Source organism: Conger conger, chromosome 11 (genome assembly GCF_963514075.1).
Source record: "Conger conger chromosome 11, fConCon1.1, whole genome shotgun sequence".
NCBI lineage: Eukaryota > Metazoa > Chordata > Actinopteri > Anguilliformes > Congridae > Conger > Conger conger.
Genome location: NC_083770.1, coordinates 24440750 through 24462817, shown reverse-complemented (window position 1 = coordinate 24462817; position 22068 = coordinate 24440750). Strand labels below are relative to the sequence as shown.

Sequence of the window (22068 nt, the reverse complement as noted above, 5' to 3'; positions counted from 1 at the left end):
TATAGCGCCTTTATCCAAAGCGCTGTACAATTGATGCTTCTCATTCATCCATTCATACACACACTCACACACCAACGGCTGCCATGCAAGGCACCAACCAGCTTGTCAGGAGCATTTGGGGGTTAGGTGTCTTGCTCAGGGACTGCAAACGTGAATTTGTTTTTAATTTTGAAAATAGGTTTCCTCTTCTGATCTGAAGGCACCCCTGTGTTTCCTTTGTAATTGTGGGAACTAGTACAACTCATGTACTGTGCTTGTATATGTTTTTAAAGTAATTTTTCGGTGAATAGGATATGATATAAACTTCCAGTTCTGTTTGCAAACCAGTTTTTATAGGCGTACCTATAGATTAGGCAGTGTTTAATCTTTTAAGGTGTTTTTGGCATTAAATATACTGTGATGGAAATTGCAGCCTCTTTATATCTACCTGTTTAGTTTTGTTAAAGGGGCTTGTAGGTTTTGGCTACATTTGTTGTACTTTTCACAGAGCCGATATCCTACAAGGTTAAAGGCTGTCAGTTGGAATATTATTATTGAGCACTGTATTCCTGCCCAGTAGACAGTCCTGCTATCCCAGAGACTTGGTGTAGATTCTCAGTGTCCCTGCTCAGTCCTGTTAGTAAGTACCTGACCCGCCCCCCCCCAGCTGAAACAGTGTGGAGCCCACCCAGTAAAACCCCCTCCATGCCTCCATCGCAGTTGTGGGGGTGTGGGGTGTTGGGGTTCATGGTGGGGGGGTTTGGTTCCATGGTAACAAGGCTAACGAGTGTATGACCTGATTGGAATCCATCCATCCATCCATCCATTATCTGAACCCGCTTATCCTGAACAGGGTCGCAGGGGGGCTGGAGCCTATCCCAGCATACATTGGGCGAAAGGCAGGAATACACCCTGGATGGGTCGCCAGTCCATCGCAGGGCACACACACCATTCACTCACACACACACTCATAACTATGGGCAATTTAGACTCTCCAATCAGCCTAACGTGCATGTCTTTGGACTGTGGGAGGAAACCGGAGTACCCGGAGGAAACCCACGCAGACACGGGGAGAACATGCAAACTCCGCACAGAGAGGCCCCGGCCGACGGGGATTCGAACCCAGGACCTCCTTGCTGTGAGGCGGCAGTGCTACCCACTGCACCATCCGTGCCGCCTCTGATTGGAATCCCCCAAACTAATTAGTCTGTGAACCAGACTGTGGGCATAAGGGCCTGGATTACATTTACACATAATTAAACACACATGCTGGGTTTTTTGTTGTTTTTTTCCCTGGAAAACACATTTGGTGAGTCCAGGGATAACCATTAATGAGAGTAAATATGGAATATTTGGAATATTGCTAACATTTGCATTTATTTGTCTGAAAGTTAAAGTTAAGGACAAAGTGAGTGAGTGTGTGAGTCAGGCAAGCATTTTTGGCCTTGAACTTGAGATGCGGTTTGCTGTTCTGTAGACTTGGCTGTTCCTGTCTTTGTTCTCCTTGCTTCAATGTGCTTATCAGTTTTACAGCAGCTGTATTCATTGTGTAATCAGCATGGTGTAATCAGTATTGTGTAATCCCATCAACATTGCATTTTACATTACATGCAGCATTATGATTCATTGGAATTACTATGTATGTTTTGAATAAAATAATCACGTTCATTTGACATTTTTAATGAGTCATGCACCCATGAGAAATGTGTGTATATTTTTTGGCCTCTTAAAGTCTTTGTCTTCTTTTTTGCAGAACAGCGTGCCCTCAGCTTGCCTGAACAGCCTAAAGAGAAAAGGTATTTTCAGAGCTTTTTAAAATATCAAATAGAATAGAAAATAGAAACTCTTCATTCTGAATTTATGTCACCCTGGTCAAACCTTATGTTATGGAGGCCTATATAAACTTATAATTGTCATTATCTCCAAGATTACATAATGTCATTTGTAATCCCTTATATCCCCAGCACACAATACCCTCAGACAATCTGTCCATTCCAACTGATCACTGATACATCAGGCAATGTTGAAATATGCAACTTTTCATTTAACCTGGTAAATATATGGACATTTGTAATGGCACTTAGCTGCAGCTGTTTTAGAGATTACGTCAATCCATACCAAGATGTTAAATAATGTTTTCCTAGTCATGACAATATGGCCACTGGATTGACGTCTCTCTCTGTCATAGTTTTCTTCAGAAGGAAAGGGGCTTGTTTATCCAGTGTTATTTTCAGGCCTGCATTTCCCATACAGGAAGTATGTCACATCCTGCGTCAGCATCGTGTAGTGACTCATTGTGCCAACCTGTAGCTGAGGCAGGAGCACACACTCCTGCGTCTGCACATACACACACACTCGCGTACCACTGCGGACATTAAATGGCACTTTCCACTGCTCTGTGCACCCCCTGCCGTACTTCAGTGTTTTAATCAGATCACTGGTCACTGGTGTAATTGTGTAGTTCATGTAATTCTTCTTTCGGGTGATGAGGCTATTTTAAATTGGCTGTCCTGTAAATGAAAATGCATTTGGATCAGATCAATTTTAGAAAAAATATTTTTTTCACGTGATTATGCTCTCTCAGAGCTGCAGCTTCAGCTCAGAATCCAGCATTTTACTGCTCAAAGGACAGAGTTACGTACTGGGATTGAGACATGAGATCTTTTAGCAGTTCTTCTTTTTGATACATGTGATGCATATTATTGTAAAATATTGTATATAACCTCAGAGAACAAAGGAACATATTAAATTATTATGTTATTAATGGCAGTTTGGCCTGGTATTGCCATCTTGTAAACCTCATCATAATTGCAGTGTCATAATTCTTAAGCATGCTCACAAGAATAATATCCAACATGTCATCCAGTGTGTCACAGCAGCAACATCACCGGTCTGCTGTCCAGAATTTCACCTCTGACGTTCTCAACATTACTCCTGAAGGACTGTAACATTAGTCTTGTTCCCTGCCCATTACTGCTGCATTTTACTGTAGCTCTGAAACATTGAACCTGAACCAACATTACTGACAGGGTCCTCCCCCCCAACCCTCGTGCCTTGGCATTGTGGGAATACTGTGTCTTTCCCGTAGGGAATCAGGTATCAGGTTCCGTAAGCGGGCGCAGTCGGCGGAGGAGGAGGGCTCCCTGCAGCACCTCACCCTCTCAGAATTCCTCAAAGAGTACGTTCCCCCATGATCACGCGTAGGACCAGCCCGCCGTAACCTGCCATAACCCGCCATAACCCGCCATAACCCCCCATAACCCATTAACCGTTCGCCTCTCCTGTTGACTACCTTTCATTCATGCCTGTAGCCTGTGAACCGTCCATAACACAGCTTAACACAGCAGACCACAGCACCTGTAACTGTACATTACCAGCCCTAACCATACCTACATCTCAGAGCCATGTTAATGATGACATCACCAGTGAGAAGAGCTCCTACTTTAGCTATACCATGTATTTATAAAGAAATATAAATATAAATTCTTTAAATAAATGGATTGACATTTCTTATCAAATATATCCTGAGTCCCTTAATTAGAATTGAATTGGTTAGTTATGGCTCAGTGGGAGTTTTTCTTATGTTTTTATGTTGCATGTAGCATGCTCTGTGCATCATCTTAGACATTAACTTCACTCCATAGTAGTGGTATATTGCCAGGAATGCTAACATTGTCTTACGCAAAATGAAATTTGACAAGCTGATGCACGTTTGAAGTGTACTGTGAGCTTCCTAGGCACAGGAGAATGAGGAAAATGAGGTAACTTATGATACAACGTTTTTCTCAACGGCAAAAAAATATGTATGGTGTGCACATTTATTTCCATGAGAGAATGAATGCATAATATGTCATACTGTAAAATGAGACATTACTGAGTTGTGCTCTTTTAAATGTGTGATTTTGCTATTTTTGACGCACAAACAGAATCGAAGACGAGGAGTGGGATAAGTATATCATCCCCTCCAAGGCGGAGTCGGAGAAGTACAAAGTGAGCCGAACCTTCAGCTTCCTGAAGAGCAGGATGTCCAGCACTCGCAACAAGAACAAGGTAAATACATACTCAACACAGTGCCAAAGCATTTACTGGGTAGCATGAGACACATACTAAACACGGTGCCAAAGCATTTACAGGGTAGCATGAGATACATGTTAAACATGGTGCCAAACCATTTACAGGGTAGCATGAGATACATACTCAACACGGTGCCAAAGCATTTACAGGGTAGCATGAGATACATACTAAACACGGTGCCAAAGCATTTGCAGGGTAGCATGAGATACATGCTAAACATGATATGTACGGTGTTGCATGACATACGTGCAACATATGATATTTACAGGGTAGCATGAAATACATGCTAAAAAATATATTTACAGGGTAGCATTACATGCATGTTAAACATTATATTTACTGGGTAGCATGACATACATGCAAAAAAATTATGCCAAATCTTTTACTGGGTAGCATGAGAAATACATATTAACATGGTGCCAAATAATTTTGTTGATTATGGAACTTGCTCAACTGTGTGGGAAAAAAGATGAACACTGTTGTTATGTTTTTGTTTTGTAATTTGTTATCTTGCAATTTATCTTGTAAAGAGGCTGATAGCCTTGTTTATCTGCATGCGCTATTGCAACGCTCAATGGGGCTGTTGGCACTCTATCCTCAGAGTTTTGCTAAAGTCTTTGTTTTTGGGCAGTTCAATGTCCTTGGTATCAAGAGGTACATAGTGAAGCAGATCTCCAATCATGAAAACCACCCAGATTACCAAAAATAGCCAGGGCCCCTATGAAAAGGAAGACTTTTGGTCTAAATAACCAACAATCACTGCCCTCAGCCTTTTTTAAAGCAAGTAAAAAAGTTTTCTTAATTACTTAATATCAAAGTTTATATTTTTCCAGTGAAGGCTTCCTTCAGTTGTAAGTTAGGTTGTATAAACTCAAGGAAATTTCCTTTGAGGAAGACTTTAAAAATATGTTTTTTTCTAAAGGATGTTTTGTTCATTTCAGTGGCTTCTGGACAGCTAGTATAGGTCAAAATTGTGATTTGTTTTAATAGCCTGCTCTTCATTCAATTGGTTATTGCAGTACCCAATGCGAGATGTATTTTAAGAGGGAATTTAAATTCAAATGTAAATCTGGCCATGTCCCACTTTAGAATCTGTAAAACCCTCTACTGAGGACAAGTGACAACAATTAAAACAGCCTCTTGTTATACAGTATATACCTCTCCTGTTGACTAATATAATCACTCACCCTGACTGGAGCAGCTGTGCCTGGAGTGGACTTTAATAAAGCAAATATGAGCAGATACATAAGCCCTGTGACTACTGAGGGTTCATCTGGACATGAGCAGATACATCAGCCCTGTGACTACTGAGGGTTCATCTGGACATGAGCAAATACAGCAGCCCTGTGACTACTGCTACTGTGGGTTCATCTGGACAGGCATCGGGCTTGATGTATCTCTCTTTGGTTTAACAGGCATCAGGCTTACGGTATCTGTCTCTGGTTCATGTTTCCCAGGTGAAGGGAAAAGAGAAGGAGGGAAAGGAGAAGGCGGTGAATGGGCACCAGTTCGCCCCAGGACCAGGCTCAGGTCTGTGCCTGGTCTGTGAGAAGCCGGCTGCAGGGAAGGACCTCCTGCAGTGCTCCAGTGAGTGTCTTCCTCTCTGCTTCCTGTGTTTGTGTTCCACTGGCCCCCTCCTTGGCAGTGTGGTCTGTCTCTGCAGAGTGGAATGCTGCTCCCATTGTTGTTCATTGTCATCACTTTGCCATTCCAGACCAGAGTTTGCATAACTAGGATGCTTTTCAGTCTTATTCAGCCTATTTTAATGACCAGTTTTGTAAATATCGGTCAAGGAGAGGTAAATGTGTTTTTGCTTATTGAAAAGTGGGAATATTATGGGGTGTCAGATGGTCTATTTTAGTGATTTACCCTGTAGTCTGGGTGTGACCGTATCAGTAGAGACTCTGAATCCTGACCATATCAGTAGTGATTCTGGCTGAATCCTGACCATGTCAGTAGTGACTGGCTGAATCCTGACCGTGTCAGTAGTGATTCTGGCTGAATCCTGACTGTGTCAGTAGTGACTCTCGCTGAATCCTGACCATTTCAGTAGTGACTCGAGCTGAATCCTGACCATGTCAGTAGTGACTCTGGCTGAATCCTGACTGTTTCAGTAGTGACTCAGGCTGGTGGGATTCGGTAGGCAGGGTACTGTATGCCACATCACTGATGTGCAGCTGTGATTGCGGGAACATAGTTGCGACGGTTGCATGTGTAGCACAGCTCTCCTGCACTGGAGGGACAGATGATGGGCCTACTAATTTATTACTGCATGCAGCAGTCGCAGGAAACCTGCCTGTTAATACTCTACAGCTACACGAGATGGCTGTAAAATACAGTGGAGCTCTACGGAGATGTAATGCTATGTGATGTCACTTCCTCCTCAGACTGCGCCATGAATGTCCATAAAAGCTGCCGAGATTCTGCCACAGCGTGTATTAAGGTAACGTGTCAATGAGTGCAGAATGGATACATCACTGTCTGACTACAACGGAAACAAAAATAGAATGATATGCAGACTATAACGCATCTCACCAATTGTTCAGTGCATGCAAATCATTTTCACACAATCTTTTTTTTTCAGATACTCTAATAATTGTGTAATGGTAATAGTGTGTACACGTAGCAGTCAATGATTAAATCAGGAGAAGTAGTACATCGTTCTGAATGGATCTTGATTTAAACATTTATTTGTGTCTCTGTCATCATAGCATGAAGAATAATTGCTGAAGTATTGTGCAAAGCAAACGTTTATAAAGTTTGACTTTCATTTATGTCCACAGAAGCCTCAGGATAAATCTGTGGTAACGATGAAAAACAAGACAGCCACTCTCCCGCAAAGTAAGTTAACCATTTGCTCTGTGCCTTAATGATTAGCACACATACACCACCGCACTGGGGCAGAATCACTCCTTCACACACACCTGCGGCCTTGAGGGATGGGGGATTCACTATCTGATCTAACTGAAGGGGAGTTCAGCTGTTTCAGTCCTGTACAGCACAAAGGTGAGATGTGGGTCTAGCATTTCACATGGAGCAGTATTAGTATATATATCTGACAAATGAGATTATCCAGCATTATTTGGATGTCAATGCCATCTCCCTTGTAGAAATAATAACTCAACATAATGACAGTGGCTGCAAAGTGATAACAAGGTGCAATTCTTGAGAAATTCTGTTTAAATTACAGTAGACTGTTGTGCAGATTCCATTTTCAAAGCCCATAGTTCTATTTGAGTAATCTGACAAGATCTGCAACCAAATCCCCGTTCCTACTGTTATGGAATGCAGATATAAAGAAAAGCTGCAGCTTTTACTGACAGCCTGTGGCTGGAGAACAGCATACTGATGTCTGTAAATATGGTCTGGAGAAGGGAGATACTGGAGACAAGATACCTCAGGGTTTTAGAATAGAAATGACAAGAACAGAATGTGGGCAGAATATTGATGGATTGGCTAAAAGCAGACTCTTTTAAGGCAGTAAGGCAGTCTGTATCTAAATTGAGGCTAAAGTTGTTATGATATAGTATGTTTATTAAATAATGTAATTGTTCTTGATAGCTCTTGGCTACCTCAAGATGCATACAAATGTCTTGCTGTATTCAATAGCTCAAGATACACATTCTGTGTACATTCACAGAACGAATAGGTAAATATGTAAGTAAATAAGGAGACCTTTAGTGTTCCTCCATACATGTCATTACCACGTGGCTGAATGTGGTGGGAATATTTCAAATTTTAGTTCACACTTTTCTCCTGCTCAGGTTTCACAGTAAAATGCCACTAAACATTCTTAAATGTTGTCTTAAATATTGGCTGTTAATCAACCACATTTAGCTGATTTAGCAGATTAAGCCCATAATAGGCTGAATTCAATGTTAAGCTTTTCAGTCTGTGAATCCTCTAGTATTATACTAGCTTTCACCTCCAGGGAGAAGGAAGCGGCCATTTTCCCTGCCTGCCTCTGAATGTTACTGTCCTGTGTGTTTCAGGTTCAGCAGCGAGGGACAGTCCAGCCTCTCCAATAAGCTCCTCGACCTCCCTCCCCACCATCACACCCAGAGACAGGAATCCGCCCACCCCCCTCTGTAAGAGCCTATCCACCCCCACAGATCGGTGAGTCCGACCCCCCAATGTTTCCCATTGCATCACTCACAGTTTAACAGCCTTACATTCCTGCTTTTATTTAATTACCCAGTTTAGAATTCCCAGTCACAACTGCTATCCCATCCCACCACTAACCACTCAAAATTTCTCCATGATATGAGAAGACCATTCCTCCCATGGGCATATACAGAGGATGGGGGCATGGCCAGTGTTGGTGTGCTATGATGGGGGTGTGGCCAGTATAAGTGGATGGAGTCAGTCTCAGTGGGTGGAGCCAGTCTCAGTGTGCCTCTCTGTTCAGGGGTCTGAGTGACGGTGATTCTGAAACCAGTGTTTGGAGGAGCGGATCTCAGCCTGAGGTGACCCTGCAGATCGCAGAGTCTCCACCCAACCCAAACTGCTTCATCACTGCAGGTTTGGAACAAACTCCAGGGAGCAGTTTCTTATTTTTATATCCACAATATCAGTGCCCCAAAACATATGCATTTCATTTTCTTGTTGAATTATCTGGCTATGCTATATTTTACCACAAGGTATCTATCACTAATTATAAATGGACTAGCCTTCTTTAAGACACAGATGGCTCCCTTCCTGTTGTAGTGTAAAGGTCAGAAATCAGAGGTTGTTTCCACACAGATGCTGTGGATGGCCCACTGCGCAGTGACCTCAGGGCCGATTTAGTGGACTATGAGGCGGAATCCTGGAGTCTGGCAGTGGAACACAAGTTCTGCAAGAAATATGATAAACGGGTCATAAAGAGACAGGATGTGATCTATGGTGAGTTCCTCTGCCTGCATCTCAACTCTGTAAAGACATCTTTACATCTGCGGACATTATGATATGATGAAATAAGAGCTGCAGTTACTCTCAAACCTGCTGCTACAGATCTGAGTTATGGTTCTCATGGCAACAAATTTCTACTGTATATGAAATTAAAAGACAAAAAATATTTTTTCCTTTTCATTGTCGAACTTGGCTGAGCAACTTTTCTTTCTGCCCTGGAATGTGAAAGTTCAAATTAATCTAATCTAATTCATCAAATCTAATTTAATTGTAATCACCTCAGCATAAATATATTGGGTAAAATATTAAAGGTTTAATTAATTCTAAGAAATAATTACAGAAAAGTATTGCTGTCATACTGGATTTCTGTGTTAAAATTTAAGGACAAAGCATTCTGGTTAAATACTGTCACACAGTCTTACTACCCGTGCACAGTGCTCTTTTCCAAGACTTCATTAATTATAATCTGTTCTGATACGTGTAATGAATGCTGTGATAGATGTGAGCAGGAATGTGAGGTGTCTTTGGTATATCTCCTGTATTATGTTGTGAATGTGAGGTGTGGTATATCTCCTGTATTATGTTGTGAATGTGAGGTGTGGTATATCTCCTGTATTATGTTGTGAATGTGAGGTGTGGTATATCTCCTGTATTATGTTGTGAATGTGAGGTGTGTCTGGTATATCTCCTGTATTATGTTGTGAATGTGCGGTGTGGTATATCTCCTGTATTATGTTGTGAATGTGAGGTGTGGTATATCTCCTGTATTATGTTGTGAATGTGAATGTGGATGTGACGCCTGCCTGGTCTCTGCAGAGCTGATGCAGACGGAGACGCACCACATGCAGACCCTGACCATCATGGCGGAGATCTTCCGGAAGGGCATGAAGGAGGAGCTGCAGCTGGACCCGCACACGGTGGACAGGATCTTCCCCTGCCTGGACGAGCTCTGCCACATCCACCGGGGCTTCCTCTGCTCCATGAAGGAGCGCCGGCAGAGCAGCACCCAGGAGGAAGGCAGCAGGAACTTCCTCATCCACAGGATTGGAGACATCCTCCTGCAGCAGGTGTGGGTTTTATGTCAGAAAACATAAAACGTTAGACTGCATCATTTGGCACGAACACTCACTGATCATAACTGGTCTCATCCCTCTAATGATAGGGCAGGTTTCAGACCAGGTTCCTCCAGCTAAAATTTCCCTCCTCACTCTGGTACTAGCTCTCCTGTAGTAAGGTGTAGCCTGCATGGAGTCATTGATTTATACATAAGTGCTTCATCTCCTGCTTCGGTGTGGGGGGCACAGCAGTAACTCGAAGCACAACTGCTCATGCCAGATGTGCTAGAATAGAATAAAAAGGCTCCTTAAAAAATGTAAACCCATGGACAATTTTGGAAGTATTAAGCAATATATCAAACACTTGTGTAAGGCATACTTGATTTGTGCTTGATACATCTAACTGAAATAATTGTCCTGGCTTTCACTTTTAAACATAGCCTCAGCACCATGGCATGTTTGCATAAACGCATTACAGTATGTCCACGTCAGTCTTATGCTATGCAGTGGAAAGCTATTGGCTGAGCCAATGACTGCTGCTATGTTCTCATCCTCACACACTCAGTGATGTGTCCGTTGGGTTCAGTTTTCAGATGACAACGCGGCGAGGATGAAGCAGGTGTACGGGGAGTTCTGCAGTCACCACACAGAGGCGGTGAGCTTCTTCAAAGAGCTCCAGCAGCAGAATAAAAAGTTCCAAGCCTTCATCAAAGTAGGTTGTCTACCTCACTGTGCTGCCTCAAGCTTTGTGCAGGTTCAGTGTCTGCTTGGTTCAGTTGATTTAATTATTTCCTTCAATGTTTCCAAAGCAACAAAGTAATAACTCTTTGGTGAGGAGAAAGGAGATCCCAGAATGCATCCTACTTGTAACTCAGCGCATCACCAAATACCCTGTTCTGCTGGAGAGGATACTGCAACACACCCAGGGTAAGTCTGCCGCTCTACTGCCCACTAGTGTTAAAGTCATGATATCACATGCTGTTGTACACTACCTGCTCTTAAAAGCACATGGAGATCTGTGCACATTTGTTGTGAACTGTGGGGATTTCAAGAGGTGAAACCTCATTCAACCTCATTCTTTTTAGGAATCTTCTAGACATATTTACTGTTCTTTCAAAGGAAAATACTTTTTTTAATCAAGATCTGTCTCCAGATTAACTCACAACTTTGCCCTCTATATTTGAAATGTTATGAGACGATTGATGATAAGTACTGTCATTAACTAAAATGCTCAGATTGATTTACTGTTAGAAAGCATCCAAATCAACTTTATTATTGGCAGACTGTCATGTTCAAATAAAATGAAAGCAAATGAAACTACAGTTACAAACTGTGCACCTCAGTTTATTCCAGTTATCAAAACACTTTATATCGATCCTTTCAAATTGCTTTAAATAACCTGTCCACATCATGGCCCTTTGGTAGTAATCCTTCCACCATTAAAACACCATTAATCCTAAAAATGTGTGTACATACTCCCAGATTGAGATACATTACACCGGCGATCCTCTAGTGATGCCTGAGCTCTTTGGGATGCTAACAGCATTGACGGTGTCCCACAGAGGGTACAGAGGAGCACGCTGACCTCACCAGGGCCCTGGCCCTGATCCGTGATGTCATCGCGGCCGTGGACCAGAGGGTCAGCGAGTACGAGAAGGAGCAGAAGTTTCTGGAAATTCTGAACCGCATGGAGAACAAGAGCTTCGCCAAGCTGAAGAGCGGGCAGGCCTTCCGGAAGCAGGACCTGCTGAGCCGCACGCGGGCGCTGAAGCACGCCGGGCTGCTGTGCTGGAAGACCGCCACCGGGAGGCTCAAGGGTCAGAGCACAGCGCGATCGATTAGTCTGGTCTTAATCTGACTGGATCTGCTGGGGTTAACAGCAGAGATGGCATTTCCATGATTGATTAATCGTACTTAATCACTGGTCTTAATCTCTGTGTATCCCTGGGTCAGCAGCGACGCTGGTGTCTCCAGTACAATCAATTTGTCTGAATTTCACTTCTCAAGTTTAACCTGGACTCAGCAGCAAAGTTGGCTTTTACTGTACAGTATCTTTTCCTATGAATTCTGCAGTAGTAACCTGACTTTGTGCTTCCTGTTTTGAGCAGATATCCTGGCTCTGCTTCTTACTGATGCTGTGATATTCCTGCAAGAAAAGGACCAAAAATATATCTTTGCTGCTGTGGTATGTCACATGGATCAGATATGCAATTTATTTTTCCAAATTTGTTCCAAAATATCATGGGCTGCATGAATGTCAGGTGATTGTAGCATTTAGTGACTGTACCTCTTCCGTTGATATCTGAGTGACATCATTATTGTCCAATCAGGACCAGAAGCCCCCGGTAATCTCGCTGCAGAAACTGATTGTGCGGGAGGTGGCCAATGAGGAGAGAGGGATGTTCCTGATCAGCGCGTCGGCCGCTGGCCCAGAGATGTACGAGGTCCACACCAGCTCCAGGGAGGAGAGGAACGCCTGGATGAGGCTGATCCGGGAGGCCGTGGAGAGGTGTGCTTTTAAAATAAGTTTTTAATGTTTAATGTTCATTTAATGTTAATTTCATAATTTCATACATAAGGCAAGCACTTCTGATCCCAAAATGCATCTGCAGAATGACCAAATTCAGGCCTATTGATGCAAAACGGGGTGTATATTTACTGTATGAATTATCTGAAGTGTCACTGATGTCAGTGTAGGTGTAGCTGTAGGTGTTCAGCCTACTGTGCACTGCCTTGTTTTTCTCCATGTCCTCACCTGTGCTTCTCCTCTCCTCACCTGTCTTCACCTGTCCTGCCCTTAGCTGTCCTGAGGAAGAGGAGGAGAGAGTCAGTGAGTCTGAGGAAGATCGGCGGGCAGCTGAAGCTCGCACCCAGAAGATCCAGAGGCTACAAGGTGAGAAAGAAGCATTTACAATGAGCCATTTACCTGGTGTGTATGAATGTACAAATGGATTCCACTTTCAAACAACTTTTGCTGGAAGGATAAAACCCTAATTTCTACTAATGCCCTTTCTCTGATTTGAAACTCCTGAAATGTGTTTTGGGGTGTAATGAGTTCTGGAGTGTCATGTGTTTTGGGGTATAGTGTGTTTTGGGATGTAATATGCTCAATGTTTTGGGGTGTAATGTGTATTGGGGTGTAACAAGTTTTGGAGTGTAATGTGTTTTGGGGTGTTGTGTGTTTTGGGGTGTAATGTGCTCAGTGCTTTGGGGTGTAATGTGTTTTTGGTTGTAATGAGTTTCGGGGCGTAATGTGGGGTGAATGTGCACAGAGACACTGAGTTCGCAGGATCAACAGATCTGCGCGGGATTGGAGGAGAAGCTAAAGATCTACGCGGAGTTGGCGGGACTGAGTTGCAGTGAGGAGCTGCTCTCTGAAACCCAGCTGCTCGTCCAGCCCGACTCCGAGGAGGTTCCCCAGGCAACAGCGCTGCTCACTGCTGCTCTCAGAGAGGGTGAGAACCTGGCAATGCTATGTCAATTCCTGTCCCCGCTGTTTCACTTCCTGTCTCTATTGCCTCACTTCCCTCCAGAAATTCCTGTCCCTGCTATCCCACTTTCACATTTTCTGTACAATAATGACCATGACAGTGTCTGTGGCTGATGAGTCACAGTGCAGACTTCCATAGTGATCCAGGAGGAGAGGATGTCAGTATTGTATTCCAGGTATTCCCACATTCACACTCCTTCACTTAGACCAGGTGTCTGCATGGTATAATCCTGCCTCTTTACACAGTTTTCCCCTCTGTTTCCAGCGGAGAAGCTGACCGCCACTCTGACCTCCCAGTCTGGCTCCTCCCCCCTGTCTCAGGAGAGTCTGGCTGAACCCGCCTCCCCCACAAAACTGTCCAATCACAGCAGCTTCAGCAGCATCCAAGAATCGCCCACTGAATGTGAGACTCCACCCCCCCAACACAGCTCTCCTTTCTTGAGAAAGTGCTCGTATAGTATTTTGCTTTGAATAATGATAATAATTACAACTAGAGATTTGCATTTCCTATAGAAAATGCTGAGTGTGATTATGGCAAATCGGTGGACTATTGCTACTACTGCTAATACTATGGTGTTTAAATATTAGCATTTTCAACCTGGTGCACAGGTGTACCTAATATAGCGGTCACTGAGTGTATATGTAGGCAGGGGCTATTGTGATATCACAGGCTTCCATGAGCACACAGCTAATTTGCATAAATAATGTGGATTGGCCGAACTGCAGAATTTCTGTTAGAGTGAGACTAGAGTGAGAAGAAAGCTGTTCTCAGACAAATGCTGATAATTCAAAATGTATAAGTACTACCCAATACATTGGGAGAATCAGTATGAAACACTGAACATTTCAATGTATAATATATGTATGCAGTGCAAAAAATTTGCGAGTAATGGCAGTTTTAAAAACGTGACAGAAAATTTAAATTCCAAAACTGTCACCTATCTAGAAACAGAACATTCCACCATTCATGGGCTTTTTCCCTGGAAAACCTTAAATATCTCGGAAATTAGGGAGCACACCATTCTGGACCAAGCTGGACATTTTCCAGTTGGTTTGCTGTCGATATCTTGAAAACTGTGGGAGGAGTAGGCCATCAAAAAACCAGCGGAATAATAATAAACTAGAATTTCAAATAGTAGTATGTTGCTTCACAATCACACTATTAATAAACTAGTACATTTTACGTTACTTTGAGCAGTATGATGTAAAATATTACATATTTATATTATTACTTTAAAAATATTGATATGATTCTGATTTTTACAAGAATAAATAAGTCATGGTGTAAAATACATGTTGAGCCAAAGCCAAGAGGAAGAACACATGACATTATCACATTTACTAAGTTGCACATGCCCTGTTTGACATATTTTATTTTTTCATTGGTATATCCAACTAAGAAAATCTGTCATACATTTTTATCAAATGTTCAGCAATAATATTTAACAAGTAATTGTGCATACTTCATAATTCATATATAAACATATATACCATATATACTAATTTAAAATTATGTCTATAGAGTTGAGGGTAGCAATTGTTAGGAAACAAGCAATAGATCTCAAAGTTCTGTTGTAAAAGTGGTTGAAATGCGTCTGTGTGTTTTCTATATTGATGTTTTCCTGTTGTTTCAGCGGATTATCTGACCACCCAAAGCTTGAGCTCACTGTCCATGATGTCAGACAGTGAGAGCAGAGACATGGAGTGGACTGATGCCGTGATTCTCCAGTCTCTGACTGAACTCCAGAAAGGGGATGTCAGCAGCATTGATTTAAAGGTATTTAAAGTCTCAGTACTCATAAGAAAGACATTCACTGTAAAGGTAAATTATGCATAATGCGCAAAGACTATTTATCATTCCCTTTTTTGCACAGGTATATGTACAGTGGATCCGGAAAGTATTCACAGCACTTCACTTTTCCCACATTTTGTTATGTTACAGCCTTATTCTAAAATGGAATAAATTCATTTTTTTCCTCAAAATTCTACACACAACACCCCATAATGACAACATGAAAGAAGTTTTTTTGAAATTTTTGCAAATTTATTAAAAATAAAAAACTAAGAAATTACATGTACATAAGTATTCACAGCCTTTGCCATGAAGCTCAAAATTGAGCTCAGGTGCATCCTGTTTCCACTGATCAACCTTGGGATGTATCTACAGCTTAATTGGAGTCCACCTGTGGTAAATTCAGTTGATTGGACATGATTTGGAAAGTCACACACCTGTCTATATAAGGTCCCACAGTTGACAGTGCATGTCGGAGCACAAACCAAGCATGAGGTCAAAGGAATTGTCTGTAGACCTCCGAGACAGGATTGTCTCGAGGCACAAATCTGGGGAAGGGTACAGAAAAATTTCTGCTGCTTTGAAGGTCCATCATTCGTAAATGGAAGAAGTTCGGAACCACCAGGACTCTTCCTAGAGCTGGCCGCCCGTCTAAACTGAGCAATCGGGGGAGAAGGGCCTTAGTCAGGGAGGTGACCAAGAACCCGGTGGTCACTCTGTCAGAGCTCCAGCGTTCCTCTGTGGAGGGAGGAGAACTTTCCAGAAGGACAACCATCTCTGCAGCAATCCACCAATCAGGCCTGTATGGTAGAGTGGCCAGATGGAAGCCACTCCTTAGTAAAAGGCACATGGCAGCCCGCCTGGAGTTTTCCAAAAGGCACCTGAAGTACTCTCAGACCAAAATTCTCTGGTCTGATGAGACAAAGATTGAACTCTTTGGCGTGAATGCCAGGCGTCATGTTTGGAGGAAACCAGCCACCGCTCATCACCTGGCCAATACCATCCCTACAGTGAAGCATGGTGGTGGCAGCATCATGCTGTGGGGATGTTTTTCAGCGGCAGGAACTGGGAGACTAGTCAGGATTGAGGGAAAGATGAATGCAGCAATGTACAGAGACATCCTGGATGAAAACCTGCTCCAGAGCGCTCTTGACCTCAGACTGGGGTGACGGTTCATCTTTCAACAGGACAACGACCCTAAGCACAAGATATCAAAGGAGTGGCTTCAGAGAATGTCCTTGAGTGGCCCAGCCAGAGCCCAGACTTGAATCCGAGATCTGAAAATGGCTGTGCACCGACGCTCCCCATCCAACCTGATGGAGCTTGAGAGGTGCTGCAAAGAGGAATGGGCGAAACTGCCCAAAGATCGGTGTGCCAAGCTTGTGGCATCATATTCAAAAAGACTTGCGGCTGTAATTGCTGCCAAAGGTGCATCAATGAAGTATTGAGCAAAGGCTGTGAATACTTATGTGATTTCTCAGTTTTTTATTTTTAATAATTTGCAAAAATGTCAAAAACTTCTTTCATGTTGTCATTATGGGGTGTTATGTGAAGAATTCTGAGGGAAAAAATGAATTTATTCCATTTTGGAATAAGGCTGTAACATAACAAAATGTGGGAAAAGTGAAGCGCTGTGAATACTTTCCGGATACACTGTAAGTAGTGCAGGAGTATACACATTTCTTTTTAAATATTTTAACAAACAGTATTTAGGAATCTTACCTCACTTTGGGAACTTTTGATTTGTTAAAATGTAAACAAGCCTTTGGTGTCCATTTGGTTGTACTCTTAATGTGAAGAAGAGTAATGGTATTTCCAAATGATGTTTATTGTAAAGACCAAATTTACAGAGTTACCCATGCAAAATCTGTGCAGAACTTAATATCCATCATATTGAAACTCCCCTGCATCCATAATGGAAGAGAGGTCAGAGCCTAACATGTTTGACCTGAAATGTTAATCCTTAAAATCTTAAAATGACATGAAAAGAGTTAACAGTCTTTCTTGGTGAAATCAGTCATTTCATGGTGTGAATGCAGTACAAATCCACAAGGTGGTGCTCCAAACTCAAGTACAGCTTGTCTCAGACATGAAAAGCTACACAATGCAATCTTTAACTTGTTTCATAACCTATACAACCTGGTACAATTTTCATTTTTATTCATTCAAATCCATCTACATTTTTACACAGTATGCAGACGTACCCCCACACATACCCCAACGCATATCTTTCATTATAATGTGTTGGCTGTGTGATGGTTGAATCAGCTGTAGTCAGAGTGATGATGGTACTTATTTATTTCTGCGGTAAAACCATAATCTAATGTATGTCTGAGTATTATTTACGTCATTATGCATCATTACAGGTAGCTCACAGTGTCCAGAGTCTGACCCAGTTACTCTACAGTCTACAGGTGAGAGTCTACCTCTCGGCTTCCTCGCTGAGGCACATAATCCAGATTATTTATTTTATAATCATTTGCTAAAGTACATTATTGTGGATAGAAAGGAGGCTGTAGTTCAGTTTTTACTGAAAGCAAAGTGCGATGCGTTTTGACTGCGTGTCATTTGCCGTGCAGCCCTGACTGCTCTGTACTGGATGTGCAGGATGTGGTGCAGAGATGCTGAGTACACAAAGTTCCATCACCCAGTGTTCATCATGAGACACGTGTGTGTGTGTGTGTGTGTGTTTGTGGTGGGGGGGACGTACAGTGAAGAGGAAAAAACATGCATGCACGTGTGTGTGTGTGCATACATGTGCATTTGTGCAGATGCGGTTTATATGTGCTCATACATACACGTGTTTGGACAGTGGTACAATGTATGTTCTTTTGACTCCAGCACATTGGATTTGAAATGAAACAATGAATATGAGGTTAAAATACAGACCTTTAGTTTTGTGAGTATTTACATATTGAGTGATCCATGTAGGAATTAAATCCCTTTTTATACATAGTCATCCCACTTTAAGAGGCAAAAAGTAATTGGACAGTCAGCCTCTCAGCTATTACTGATTAGTCAGATGTATTCAATCGCTTCCTTAGTGTAGGTATAAGAAAGCATTCAGTATCTAGTCTTGATGCTAGGCTTTTGATTGCCTTTAACAAAACAAAATGGTTAGAACATCATTTAAAAGAAAGTGAGCACTGGTGAGCTCAGTAATTGCAAAGGGGCAGGAAGGCCACGGATGAACTGTACAGTTGATGACCACAGGATTCTCACCATAATGGAATAAACCCCCTCAAACACCTGTCTGTCCCCTCAAACACTCTTCATGGGTCAGAAATGGATCTGTCCATGATTACTTTCTGCAGAAGACTTCATAAACAAATCTACAGAGGCTATACTGCAAGATGCAATCCACTGCAAAAAGCAAGATTTTAAACTCAGGCAAAAGCTGAGTATTACCTGAAAAGAGTCTTGTGGACAGATGAGACCAAAATTGACTTGTGATGGCAAGAGAAAAGTGTGAAGGCTAAAAGTAACTGCTCAAAAAACCAAAGCTCAAACCATGTTGATAATGTAACTGCTAATTGTTCTTTTTTTTTTCTTTTCCTTTTCTGATTTTTTTCCCTTTTTCTCCCAATTTGGTAGCCAATTGTACCCCGTCTGATTCAATTAGAGCCAGTATTACATACACCGTCTACACCCTGTCCCTCAGCAGCCCAAAAGAGAGCTACTAGCTTCTTCAAGCCGTCTAGTCTCATGCTTGTTCTCCGTGATTCCGAGGCGCCCGAGGTGCTTTATTGTGATCTACTAACCCGCCAAGTCCCTCCCTCTGGAGCAGCGAGCCAATTATGCTGCTCCACGTGAGCCGGCCAAACTTGGCTTTTGGCAGGACCGGGAATCCAACCCTGGTCCCCGGTGTGCAACTGCAGCAGCCTGTTGCGCCACCGCAGCCCCTGCTAATTGTTCTCAATGATGTTCCAAACAGTTTGTTTCAGTAAGCCTATTGTTTGGCCTATGTCTCTGACTGTTTTTCTTATTTCTCAGCCTTCATTGACATTGGCACAATTCTGGTCCTCCTGTTGCCAGACAGTAACAGACTCCAATCAAATCAAGACTGAAAACTTTCTTTTATCTGTTCCAAAGAAGTAAATGAATACACCTGATTAATCAGAAACAGTAACTGGAGTTTCAGATTCACTGAGCTCAGTTTCAGATTCACTGAGCGGCGTGTTAGATTCACTGAGTGCAGTTTCACATTCACTGAGCCCAGTGTCAGATTCACTGAGTGGAGTTTCACATTCACTGATCCCAGTGTCAGATTCACTGAGTGGAGGTTCACATTCACTGAGCCCAGTGTCAGATTCACTGAGTGGAGTTTCACATTCACTGATCCCAGTGTCAGATTCACTGAGTGGAGTTTTACATTCACTCTGCCCAGTGTTAAGGCTGTCATGTCTCATGTCCTCCAGGCCGCAGTGACGATCCAGGACAGCTGTTACCAGGTGCAGAAGCTGCTCCTGCAGGAGGCAGAGCGGCCGGCTGCCCCCGGTGGCCACGGGAGGGCGGTGCAGGAGGGGGCGGGGCTGCGGGAGGAGGGGGCGGGGCTGCGGCGGGAACAGGCCGCCCTGCGTCGGGATCAGCAGCGCTGGGAGAGGCAGTGCGATGCGCGGCGGGAGCAGCAGGGCGCGCAGGAGAGCCGTCTGCAGCAGCGGGAGCGGGAATGCCTCCTGCAGGCCGAGCAGCTGCAGCGGGAACGCCGGGAGATGGAGGAGCAGCTGCAGGAGTACCAGCTCGGCCTGGAGCGCCTCCGCCAGGGCCAGCGGCTCGTAGAGCGGGAACGCCGGGAGCTGGAGGAGCAGCAACGCCTGCTGCAGAGCGGGAAGAACTGCCAGAGCCGCGCCCTGGAGAACCACCAGGTACGCCTGCCAAAACCGCCAAACCTACAGGACCCCCAGTCCTGGCCCCCATGGGAAGGCTGAGGTCATGCCCGACGGGCGTCAGCTGTGCCCAGGAGGGTGGGGTACATGCAGGATGTCCTCATTGTGCAGCAGAGCACCTGGGTTACAGGACCACTGGGGGACTGTAGGGGGAGCAGTACTGGCAGCTGGTTGTGCACAATTCAGAGGAAACGCACCCACCTGTGTGCCCTCCTTACATTTACATTTCAGCGTGGGCTCTTATCTGGAGAGCTGCATTGGTCACATTGTATGGTTACAGTCTGTTTATATGGCTGGGTGTTTAGTAAAACAATTCATTCAACCTGCAAAATTTAAAATTTACTTGTCTACTTGTATACAGCGGTTTGAGGACCCAGGACCTTTCTTGCTGTGACAGGGCCTATCCATCAGCATGTTCTCCCCGAGCCTCCCTGAGACATTCAGGGATAGGCTTGTTGGGGGGAAACAGGTCATTGTAAAAAAGCAGGTGTGCACAGTCAACCTACCCTGTATAAATAAAACGTTAAATAAAACTTAAATAGTGAAATGACTACACCTCCACACTGTCTATATTCTGCAGTCAGGGGATGGGTTGGCTAGCAGGGTGGCTGTGCATTCCAAATGGGGAAAAATAGAAATATGGTGATAAAAAAGTTTTGCACCCCTGATATAGCTGTTCTTCTTTTTTATTGCTGTTCCCTATCAGCATTTCCTATAAAGTCACAAGCAATCAAACAAAACTTGTAAAAGCCTGAAGTTGCTAAAAGTTTGAAGTGTAAAGCTGTTGGCATCTTTAGAGTCTGTCTGCCAAATGCAGTTTGGATGCGAGAGCCAGACAGCCCATAAGCCACGCTGTCATGGCGATGGGGCTCGCTGATTTAGTGGCGCTGCTGTGTTGCCAGGATGCCCAGGTAATGATCTCAGAGTCTGGGCTGTTTAAAATTCCTCCCGTCTTTCCATCGCAAAATAAAAGTGTCAGGCGGGAATGCTGAGGACAGTTCCTTCTGTCTGTCTGCAGCTTTGATCTGAGTTTTGTGGAGTTAATGTCGGCTGGACTGCAGGAGAGTAGACTTACCACACTGGCAACTAGTGGTACAAAGAGGCAAGCATCAATGTACAAAGAAATGCTAGCTGACATTTTGTTTGATATAAAAAAAAACAGCTGTAAACAGAAGATTTTAATGTGTTTATATAACAACTTGTGTGCTTTGAAGACTTCTAGACTCCGGCTGAATCTGAGCCAGCAAACTAAATAAAAACCATAACAAGCTACACCACTTTGGTTGGTTTGTTTAATATCAGTTCAGTTAAGGACTTTGGCCTTGTAGATTAATCTGATGACAACGGATTATATCTATACAACCATTTTCGGAAACAACGCTATAAATAATAAAGTATACACTTATGTTGGAACAACAATAAACAGTTTACATAGCCAAACGTAAGTAATAAAACCATCCTAGCGAACACAACCCTAGTAATAAAGACACACAATTGTGAGAACTAAAAATAACGGCTAACATAGTCGATTAGAGATTACAGGGAGGTAGGGAGGGGTGGGGAGAGGTAAATCATGAAGCCTGATGCTGGACAATACGTGTGCAATTTAAAAGTAATCAGTCTTAATTTTGAGTAGCCCCTTTCCTAATAAAAAAAGTCAATGATTGATGGTAATTTCACTATCTGAGATGCAGCCCTGACAAAATAATTACGGTGTCAGCACAGGCAGGCTCAAATCTGCTCCCCCGATTGGCCTTGAATATACATCATGATTATTCATATTGATACTGAGTCCAAACGCACAAAACTCGACACCATTCTGCTAATTCAAATGAGACCAGCCATTTTCTTCATTCTGTGTACATCGGTTTTTCTTTTCATGTAATTTCATTATGTGAAGTC

At 43.1% G+C, this 22068-nt stretch overlaps 1 protein-coding gene across 1 annotated transcript in view; it reads left to right on the top strand.

The window, feature by feature from the left end:
* The window catches only part of LOC133140788 (rho guanine nucleotide exchange factor 28-like), a 65135-nt gene that overhangs the window by 34176 nt on the left and 8891 nt on the right, over nucleotides 1-22068 (top strand). The window contains exons 14-34 of the mRNA XM_061260989.1: nucleotides 1733-1775; nucleotides 3068-3157; nucleotides 3906-4029; nucleotides 5511-5640; nucleotides 6441-6496; nucleotides 6837-6894; nucleotides 8046-8169; nucleotides 8462-8574; nucleotides 8797-8937; nucleotides 9760-10010; nucleotides 10585-10710; nucleotides 10808-10925; nucleotides 11561-11815; nucleotides 12107-12183; nucleotides 12329-12507; nucleotides 12800-12891; nucleotides 13271-13453; nucleotides 13754-13891; nucleotides 15123-15265; nucleotides 17647-17694; nucleotides 19699-20145. Coding sequence (XP_061116973.1) covers nucleotides 1733-1775; nucleotides 3068-3157; nucleotides 3906-4029; nucleotides 5511-5640; nucleotides 6441-6496; nucleotides 6837-6894; nucleotides 8046-8169; nucleotides 8462-8574; nucleotides 8797-8937; nucleotides 9760-10010; nucleotides 10585-10710; nucleotides 10808-10925; nucleotides 11561-11815; nucleotides 12107-12183; nucleotides 12329-12507; nucleotides 12800-12891; nucleotides 13271-13453; nucleotides 13754-13891; nucleotides 15123-15265; nucleotides 17647-17694; nucleotides 19699-20145 — 2936 coding nt within the window. The remainder of the gene's footprint in view (nucleotides 1-1732; nucleotides 1776-3067; nucleotides 3158-3905; nucleotides 4030-5510; nucleotides 5641-6440; nucleotides 6497-6836; nucleotides 6895-8045; nucleotides 8170-8461; nucleotides 8575-8796; nucleotides 8938-9759; nucleotides 10011-10584; nucleotides 10711-10807; nucleotides 10926-11560; nucleotides 11816-12106; nucleotides 12184-12328; nucleotides 12508-12799; nucleotides 12892-13270; nucleotides 13454-13753; nucleotides 13892-15122; nucleotides 15266-17646; nucleotides 17695-19698; nucleotides 20146-22068) is intronic.